This window comes from Pistacia vera, unplaced genomic scaffold (assembly GCF_008641045.1).
Source record: "Pistacia vera cultivar Batoury unplaced genomic scaffold, PisVer_v2 Contig548, whole genome shotgun sequence".
Classification (NCBI taxonomy): domain Eukaryota; kingdom Viridiplantae; phylum Streptophyta; class Magnoliopsida; order Sapindales; family Anacardiaceae; genus Pistacia; species Pistacia vera.
The window spans coordinates 818,785-828,849 of NW_022196388.1; the positions used below are offsets into that span (position 1 = coordinate 818,785).

Below are 10,065 nucleotides of genomic sequence, written 5' to 3' on the forward strand. Positions count from 1 at the left end.
CATTTTTTTGTTGGTTTGCAATTTTGTTGCTGGTAAATGCATTTGCTGCTGCTACTCAATGCTGGTTTGAGGAGTTTTATTGGTTTGTAGCTGTTGCTGCTGGTCCATGCATCTGCTGTTGGTAAATGGAAGTTTATGCAATCTTTTGATTGGTTTGAGGAGTTGATAAAAGCTTATAGCCTTTTTTAGTAAAAAAAACAAAAAACAAAAAAAAAGGTGGTCAGGTCTAGTCAACAAGGTTTTATAGTATTCTAGTTTAAGAGGGAATATTAAGTATAAGGTATGGTTGAGTAAGCAAGGTTTTATAGTACTTTGGTTTAAGGGAGAATATTGAGTATAAGGTTTAGTATGCAAGGTTGTTTATGTACAGATTACAAGTTATGTTAGGTATGGTGTGTTTTGTAAAGTTTAAAAGTAGTGACTAAATGGTGAGTTTTGTATTTGTCTATAAAAGAACAAATTGTTCTGTTTTTGTACATTTATTCATTCAATACAGAAAAATTCAGTTTTAGTTATCTTCAGCTTGAGCTACATTTTCTAGAACATTTCTTGTTTTTGCATTTCCTTTTCTATTTCGCACTAGAATCTTCAATTGGAAATATTTTATTAATTTTTTTATTAATTTTTTGTTAAGATATAGTTTAATTAGTTGATTAATTTGTACATATTATAATTAAGTAATTAGTTTCTTGTTTTCAGTCAACGAACATCCTAATTTAAAAGAGTCTTTTGTTTGCTTATCTATTTGTTAATTTTCATTCCATAAAATAAAGCAAGAAGTATTCCTTACAATACAATGTCAAGTCATTTTCATTGACCCATCAAAACAGGGTTACTTTTGCCGGCATCCACCGTGTAATGTAGTGAAATCCATTAGAGAACTTTGATAACAAAAATAAAGACACGTTTGTTTGAATACAAAAGAATAGGACGAAAATGTTGTTTTAAAAAAGTTTTTTATAAGGAAAATAATACAATTATCAAAAGGAGTATACTGAATTCATGCACCAAATAACGTGACGTAATACTAACCATTGATTAATTATAAATTAATATTAATCGACGATCAAGATTTTATCACGTCATTCGATATACTCTTTTTGGTAACTATAACATTACTCATATTAAAATGGTGAATCACCAAATACATCCCCTTCAAGTCAACATAAAATTGCTATTTTACAGTGAATCAATCTCCGATGCCCTTTGAAAATCTTGTTAACATTCTTTATGCAAATCTACACCATCTTCTTTAAGAATTTTCAAAGTATAGACGCGGCTTGTGCTCCAAGCAGATCATTCATTACTTTACCAGTCAAAATTTGCTTCTGACTCTAGCTTTATATAATTTCTAAAGACGGACGATTTATCTGTATAAAATACAGAAATAGCACTGGCACCTCACCAACAGAAGCAGGAAAAGTATGGCAAAAGAAGTGAAGCTCTTGGGGTTTTGGACTAGCCCATATGTGTATAGAGTAGAATGGGCACTGAAGCTAAAGGGTGTTGATTATGAGTACTTAGAAGAAGATATATTTAACAAGAGCACAAGGCTCCTGGAGCTGAACCCAATCCACAAGAAGGTTCCTGTGCTTGTTCATGACAAGAAAGTAATCCTTGAGTCGCATGTTATTCTCGAGTATATCGATGAGACTTGGGAACAAAATCCACTGCTGCCTAAAGATCCTCGTGAAAGAGCCATGGCACGTTTCTGGGCCAAATATGGAGATGAAAAGGTAAATAATTCTGTTCATCTGTTTTCCTCTGTTATACTGCATTTTTGCTCACTATTATTTTGTTGTACTTTGTGCGTTTTGGTGTAGCTATTGAGTGCATGGAAGGCAACGTGGTTGAAAGGAGAGGAAAAAGCGAAGGCAGTTGAAGAATCAATAGAAGCCTTGGAAAAGATCGAGGAAGAGCTCAAAGAGAAGAAGTACTTTGAAGGAGAGGGGATTGGGTATTTGGATCTTGCACTTGGGTGGATCGCTTACTGGCTACCCGTTATGGAAAAAGTTGGGTCTATGCAGCTTTTGAAGGAAGAGAAATTTCCAGCGATTACATCTTGGATCAGCAAGTTTCTCAGCCACCCAGTGATTAAAGACAAGTTACCACCGTGGGACGAGCTGGTTGTTTACTTTGACGAGAAAAGGGAAGCCAGATATAACAGCTATTACCCAAAGCAAAGGGAAAATTAATTAATATTTTCAGTCAATGAAAAGGACTATACAAAGCTTGAAATGCAATGAACTTGTATTATTATTGAAAGAAAGGGATGTTGTACAATTATATGAATTTCAAGAAAGACTTATGTTGTATCAAACTTAGATGAGATCTTCCCTTCAACTTCGTGATCTTACATCAATTTTAACCTTCAACAGCGCACCGTCAACTTCTATTTCCACGTGAAATTTTAATTTCATTAACTACTAATAAATTGATTAAGATAAATAAAAGAAAAAAATATAAAATATATTCCTGATATGGTTTTGTGAGAAGTGAATGCTAACCACATGGAAACTTCAGTCTCATGTTAGAAAAGTTTAAGAATTTATATTGTTGTTTCGGCTTAAATTTATAGTTATATAACAAAGAGGTCGAGCTCAGGACCAGAGCCGGCCCAAGGGGTAGGCAGGCAAGTCACCTGCCTAGGGCTCCAAAAAAAAAAAAGCCCCAAAAAAGAGTCCAAATTTTTTTTAAAATTTTTTTAAATAGATTCACAGAAATACTATTGAGTCTAAAAAAAATTAATTTTTTATCAAAACTAATCCAAAGGGCCCCAAAAAAGCCAGAAAAGTCCAAATTCATTATACTTTTTTTTTACGTAAATTTACAAAAAAAACCATATTTCATATTTTCCATTCACACCTATAATTTAACTAAACTAGTTATTTAAATGTCTAAAATTTTAAAACACCCATTTGATCCCTAAAATAATGAAAACATTGCATCTCCACTCCTCTACACCGCCATAGTGTCGCTGTTGACATTGCAGTGATGATTCCGGTCAATTTTCTCTCCAAAATTGATCGGATTCATCGCTTAATCATTTCTAAAACGTTTTCACAACCTTGACAACCCCCAATTTGGTTAATTTTTGCTGATTTTCGCAACCCATTTTCATTCTTCACCGCTTGCGACAGTTTCGGCACGTATCCGCTGTCGTTGACCTTCCCCGACACCAACATCTTCGTCCCCTCAGCCCCCTCCCCAAAACCCCTCACTTACCTAGTCCCGGTAGCCCGCCATCCACCTCTCGCCCTCACAAGAAAGATTAGGTAATTTGGCTATGTTATCAATTGAAAAAAATTGGTTTCTAAACTTAAATATAAAAATTTAATTGATGATTTTGCATCTCAAAAGACAAGAAAAATAAATTTAAAATAATTTTTTAATATATGCTTATATTATTAAAAATGCCTCAAAGTAACTCTTATCTAGGGTCACAAATGTTCTTGAGACGGCTCTGCTCAGAACAAAATAAATAAAATCTTAATGATGAGTTAGGACCAAGGAGGTTCGTCTTCTTTTGGAAAACTATCTATTAAATTACAATGTTTTCGAAACTATCAAAAAATAAGTACACAAAATTCAAAGAACCTTAATCAATAATTAGTGTTATTTGGTTTTATATAAGGGTATAAAATTATTTTATACCCTTAATTTTTTTTTTTTTAATAATCAGGAATGTTAAGACTAATTTATATGTACATACTTCGATTAATCTCTTAAAACCCTAAAACTATCGATAAGATGACTACTCTAATTAGGCTAGCCTTGATCTAGTTTATGTAAGCTAGACCGAGGCAACGCGATGACTTGGCCTAGCCTCGATTTGGTCCATTCAAAGCTAGTGACGTTGGCATTGTCTTTGGCCATTAGTCGCAATGCTAACTTATTTTGTTTATATTTTAAATTTTAATATTTTTTAAACTATGAAAAATATTAAAATGTGGACAATCTTACCATTTGACTTTGTTGTGGTGAGACTGTCTAATTAAACAAAGACATCTATTATTGAGTATGAAAGCCACATTTTATAATGACAGTTGTTAATGAATGATAATAAATAAATTATAGTTATAAATAAATCAAAGAAAGAATTTTATAAATATATAACCACACATGTCGTTATCACATTGGAGAGTCTCGAATCTCGATACGTTTGGACACCTAATTGGTTCGTCGCAGAAGACTTTTATTTATCTAAAGGTGTAATGTTTTCCACACGCCGCCATAAATTAATCTTAATATTCAATTGGTCAAAATTGCCGTCTGGTAACTTTTGCATATAAGTGTCTGGATATAGCACTAGGCTACTCACTAACAGAAGCAGCAAAATTATAAATGGCAACACAAGTGAAGCTCTTGGGATTCTGGTGTAGCCCCTTTTCATTTCGAGTAGAATGGGCCTTGAAGCTGAAAGGTGTTGATTACGACTACTTTGAAGAAGATATCTTTAACAAGAGCTCCATGCTACTGGAACTGAATCCAGTTCATAAGAAGGTTCCTGTGCTTGTTCATGATAACAAAGTCATCTCTGAGTCTTTTGTTATTCTTGAGTATGTCGATGAGACTTGGGAACAAAATCCCTTGCTGCCTAAAGATCCTTATGAAAGAGCCATGGCACGTTTCTGGGCTAAATTTGCTGAAGAGAAGGTAACTATTTCTATTTATTCATATTGTTGTTAATTTTACATCTCATTAAAATTGAAAATATAATTTTTAAGAAATGATCCGTATATAATTTTATGACCGTTCTGTTATTTTTGGTTTAGCTTATGGATGCTGCATGGGCTGTAATGTGGTCCAAAGGAGAGTTAAAAGAGACGGCTTTGAAAGAATCAATAGAAGCATTGGAAAAGATAGAGGGAGCGCTGAAAGAAAAGAAGCAATTTCAAGGAGAGAGCATTGGGTATTTGGACTTGGCATTTGGATGGATTGCTCACTGGCTACCCGTCTTGGAAGAAGTCGGGTCTGTGCAGATTCTGAACCCAGAGAAATTTCCAGCCATTACAGCTTGGATGGCCAAATTTATCAGCCATCCAGTCATCAAAGATAACCTACCACACAGAGACAAGATGCGTGTTTACTTTGAGGAGCACCCAAAATTTGCATCGGGTGTTGACAAATAAAATAATCCGAAACCGAAGGATAATAAATGTTCAAGTCAAGCTTGGAATTGAACGCAATAAAATTTCTCTTTAGAGAAAGGTGTATTGTTATGCTAAGTCCTGAATTTGTAAGGAGAGAAATGGATTATGTACTTGAAACTTTGATGCTATATAAATGCAGTTTTAATCGTGTCTTGTATGTGGTTCGTGTCGGGATCTAGCATCAAACTTTTTTTTTTTTTTTCATATAACTGAGGTATTTAGACCAGTTTACGTGTATTTCAGTTAATCTCTTGAGACTCTGGAACTACAGAACAGGTAAGAGCTCCAATGGTCACCCTATTAGCAACCGAGGAGAGACTCGAACTCAGGACCTCTTGAATAATATACCTAAGAGTTTCTATAGAACCACTCGACCACCCAAGGGTTGGTTATCGAGCATCAAACTTTAACTTCAAAGTTTGCCTACCAACTTCATGGTGGGGCTTCTAGCACGTTTTTTTTTTTTTTTTAATCCATCTAATTTATTTTAAAAATTTCTAGTAATACCCCTCCTTAATTATGCATAATTCTCTTGCCTTTTATTATTATTATTTTTTTTTTTACTATGTCATTTATAAATTATCTCAAATCTTTCATTATATTTATATATATGTATGGTTATATTATGTAAGTTTATCTTTATCTTTATTTTATTAATTGATTGTATTGTTATGTATTAATTTGACATAAAATTAATGAAGTTTAATTAACTTGTCTCTCTTTTTGATTTTCTTAGTTATACTAATAATTGACCTCTTGGTTGTTATTATAACAAAACAAAATTAGAGGATTTCCATAAAGGATAACAGATGTGTAATCTCTTTATATAAATTTTTAGTTATCATTTGTTTCATTATAAAATCTAGAGGATATTATTTTTATAGTATGGTTAATAAGCTAATCATATATTATGTTTTAAATGTTGAAATTCACACAAAATTCTATTTCTGACCATCCATGTTAATTAATTTTTCTTATCTAAGCTTGTCTCCACCCTAAAATGAAAAAAAAAAATTGTAGAACATAGTGGTAGCAAGGCTACATATAAATCATAGATGAAACACTTATTCTGATTGTTAAAGAAACATTAGTTCATTATTGAAGTCGGCCATAAAACTTTGGTACACTCTTCCGCAGTCTAGTTCTTCAACCCCATTCGTACTAGGGCCTTTATTTCTTAACCTCTACATACATATTTTATTTCACACACTTAACTCACTGTCTCTGCCTCTCCTCCCTCTCGCTCTCGCTCTCCCTCTCCCTCTCGCTCTGACTCTCTCGCTGTGACCTCGACCCTGGACCGAAAATTGTCATCTCAGACCTACTCTCTTTCAACCTCCAGGCATCTTCCCTGGAAATATCAAATGAGTTCGCGATAACATCCAATGGTAACCCTCTAAACACTGAGACACGTCCCGCCAGCTGGCTGATCTTTGCCAGTCCATTGGTCATGAATGATACCCACTCGAATCCCTCGCTGCTTGCTCTCTTCACCACTGCGTAGTTCTGTGGAACAACCACCAGCTGACCCTCACGAATTTCCTCGTCGAATACCGATTCTCCGTTCTCTGAGACGATTTGCACCCTGCCATTGCCCCTTATGACATAGACTACGCTGTGGGCATTCAAGTTCCAGTGAGGTGCCAAGATAGCATTCTGAAAGCGTGCAACTAAAATTTAGCAAATTAAATTTTAAAATAATTTGGACACGCGCGCTGTGAGATGCTAATATGAATTAAATTATCTTCTTACCCTGTAAAGCACGCCTTTCTCGGCGCTAAGCTGGAGGTATCTGAGGATGGGAAGGTTGAAGGCATTGATGCTGGTGACGCGTCCACCATGTGGGTTATAGACGTCAGCACGTGATGGATCATTGATGTTGTGCTTCAGTGTCATTGTGCAGAAGGTTTCCTCTAACCCATTATCGGAGTATTCTTGTTCTTCTTCTTGTTCTTGTCTCTGCGGTGATAGTACTTGAAGATCCTCCTTGACTTTGACAATAATGCCCCTCTGCTTCTCCTCTCTCTGCAATCTTTTGACTAGCTGAGTGTCAATGTTGAAAGATTGTGCGAGCATCTCCTCGTCAAAGGCGCTCAAAATATTGTTACTTTCCTGTACTTGCTGGCCTCTTCTGCTGCTTCGGCTTTCGCTTTCGCTTTGGCTTCGGCTCCGGCTCCGGCTCTGACCACCACCTTGAATTTCTTGCTGTGGGCTTCCACCGAGGACGAATTTCTTCATACACATAACACCAAAAAAGAATAATTTACAGAATTATAGACAATATTGCTATATATACTAAGTAAATTGATAGAATTAATGTTGCTTTTGTTACCCTAAAGTACTGGTCGAGCTGGTTCTCGGAATTGCCAACGTCCGCAAGCGCGACCAAAACAAGCTTGGACTGGCCATTGTTATAAATCCAGTGAGCTACTCCTGCAGGCAGTGCAATGACATCACCCTCCCGGATATGCCTGACCTTTTGGTGCTGTTCTCCTGATTGCTGACTCCTTCCTGATCTTGAGAACCATGACCATGACTGTGACTGTGATTCTTCTTGGAATGTCTCAGGACAACCCGGGAATACAGCTCCATGAATGCCCCTACCTGAATTGATCATTACAAATATGTTATTTTCATATGTTAAGGATCATGTCATTATATATTTAGATATAGTACAGAAGTATATCACATCGTAATTATATTAAAGGCTCTAGTATCGAATTTGCCTTGAACAACGTAGATTAGCTCAGGAGCACTGTTGTATGAGGGGACTAGGAGGCCTCTGCTCTGGATAGTGTGGCGGAACACAGCAACATTAGCGCATTGTAGTTGTTCCTCATTCTGATCCCAGAACTCGGTAACACCAGCCTCTGATTCAATCCTCCTTTGGGGCTCAAGAGCATTGAGGTTCTGGATTTGACACTGAGTCTGGAAGCGTTGCTGCTGTTGTCGTTGCTGTGAATTTACAACCTATATCTGACCAAAACTGCAATGAAATAGAAGAAGAAAGCCAAGACTAAAAGAAAGCAAAGAAGAATAACCCATAGTAGCTAGGTAGATAGAACTAGAGGTTTTTTGTGAATGAGAGAGGACTACAGAGAGTGGTATTTATAGGTTTAAAAAATTGATGATGGTTCAGGACGTGGTGAATAGTTTTGTTGAAGTGTTTTGGCTTTTATGCATGCAAAAATGTCATTACGTCCTAGCTTGTAAACGCATAATAGATGCTTTAGGGGTACGCGGTGGTGTTGAGCGCAGAATATTTCATGCAATTGGGTATGTTCTACAGAATGTATGTAGATGGTTTTCAAGTCTGTAGGGGAAATGGAACCTCTCCGAATAACCAAGGCTCTGTATGACGAGTCCGATGGGCCTATGACTTATCCACGCTTCATAATCTTCATATCCATATCCATCTGACTAATTAAATTTCTTCGATGCTTGTGTAAGTTCTTCCTCATCTTATCAGTATTTCAATGTTGTAATAACTTTGAAATTACTCGTTATGAAGTAATTCTTAAACTAATAGTTACGAGGAATGCTAACCGCTAAGTAGACACTTTTTTTACACTCGTTTTCTCGCTCTCTCACTTATCATTTGGGCAATACCATAATCATAATCTAATCTCACAAACTTTCTTTAACAATCTTGATATAATAGTTTGTAATTAGTTTCTATTGACTTTTCTCATTTGACCAATTACGGGTTATCACATGAAGATTGTGAGAAGGAGTTTGTAAAATTGGATTATGAGCCGATCTTTATTGTTATCATTTTTATTTTCTTTATCTTTTTTATATATCTTAATATTTCTCACGAAGTTGTATATAAAATAAATAAGGTATAATTATTTTTATACTAATAAATTGGTTTATATATATGTACATTCATCCACTTATTTTGTATTCTATCAATTTGTAGGTTAAAATTTTAAATAAAACTTATATATCTCTTCATATTCATTTTAAACAGAGATATATGAGTAAAATAGAGATATCATACAATGCACTAAGCTAACGAAATTCTACTATGTTGGCAATCATTTTTTTTTTAAATTATATCACCTTGATAGTTAGGTAATAAGATTGATGAAAGAAAAGTAATATGCATGTATTCATTGGCTTCACATATAATTACTCAGTCTTTTCCTAAATTAAAGCGACATGATGAACTATTTGCAACTTATAGAAATGTTATTTTAATTTTTGAGAAATATTTATATGAGACAGTCTCGTAATCTCACTTTATTGACATAATGAGACCATTCAATGATATAATGTCATATATAATCACATATTTATCAAACGTTCTATTTTATCCAACTATCATCATGATGTATGAATAACTACCGATTATCATTAATCATTTTCCATCACCATCGGGATGGAAACCAGGAATTTATGTTAGGGAGGGTTGGAATTTTTTTCAAAATAAAACAACTTTATATATAATTTAGAGTAAACGACATGTTCCCACCCAAGGTTCCTATCCTTGGTTTCATAAATTTCAGATTCTCACCCATAAATAAACACTGTTAGGGTCTGACACAGTATAGAATATGTTATTACTAAACTACCCTTTAACTTTTACTTTTGATTGTGGCGGCTAAATATCAGAAACCTCCTTAGAAGATGGAAGCTTGTCCATCGCACCCCTACGAGCTAGACAAACGCTAGCCACCATAATCAGAACCATAGATGGACCAAAGCCACGATAGCAACGGCATGAAAGAGACTAGGAGCGACACCCCTCACCCTTGCCTAACTGCCACCCACCAAGGTAGCAGGAATGCGTAATTTCTGCGATTTTTCCTCTCACCCATCGTCGCTCCAAGGCCATTTTCGGCCAATTCTGACATCACCAACTCCTCTATCACCACCAGCAGAACCTCCATGCCACAATCACCAAAAA

General features: G+C 35.4%; 2 protein-coding genes and 1 pseudogene across 2 annotated transcripts; 2 read left to right on the forward strand and 1 right to left on the reverse strand.

The window, feature by feature from the left end:
* The first annotated feature begins 1,388 nt into the window (after positions 1-1,388).
* Positions 1,389-2,273, forward strand: LOC116107809 (probable glutathione S-transferase). Its single transcript, XM_031394096.1, has 2 exons — positions 1,389-1,736; positions 1,824-2,273. The coding sequence occupies exons 1-2, from the start codon at positions 1,425-1,427 to the stop codon at positions 2,193-2,195; spliced, it is 684 nt and encodes a 227-aa protein (XP_031249956.1). The 5' UTR covers positions 1,389-1,424; the 3' UTR covers positions 2,196-2,273.
* A 2,051-nt stretch (positions 2,274-4,324) lies between these two features.
* Positions 4,325-5,132, forward strand: LOC116107793 (glutathione transferase GST 23-like). Its single transcript, XM_031394085.1, has 2 exons — positions 4,325-4,656; positions 4,776-5,132. The coding sequence occupies exons 1-2, from the start codon at positions 4,345-4,347 to the stop codon at positions 5,130-5,132; spliced, it is 669 nt and encodes a 222-aa protein (XP_031249945.1). The 5' UTR covers positions 4,325-4,344.
* Positions 5,133-6,368: 1,236 nt separating this feature from the next.
* LOC116107794 lies at positions 6,369-8,198 on the reverse strand (annotated as a pseudogene).
* Between the last annotated feature and the right edge of the window lie 1,867 nt (positions 8,199-10,065).

Excerpts from the sequence above, each read along its gene's own strand:
- LOC116107809 (XM_031394096.1), top strand. The coding sequence starts at position 1,425 with ATGGCAAAAGAAGTGAAGCTCTTGGGGTTTTGGACTAGCCCATATGTG. Across the intron at positions 1,737-1,823 it reads CCAAATATGGAGATGAAAAG|CTATTGAGTGCATGGAAGGC; the intron begins GTAAATAATTCT and ends GTTTTGGTGTAG.
- LOC116107793 (XM_031394085.1), top strand. The coding sequence starts at position 4,345 with ATGGCAACACAAGTGAAGCTCTTGGGATTCTGGTGTAGCCCCTTTTCA. Across the intron at positions 4,657-4,775 it reads CTAAATTTGCTGAAGAGAAG|CTTATGGATGCTGCATGGGC; the intron begins GTAACTATTTCT and ends TTTTTGGTTTAG.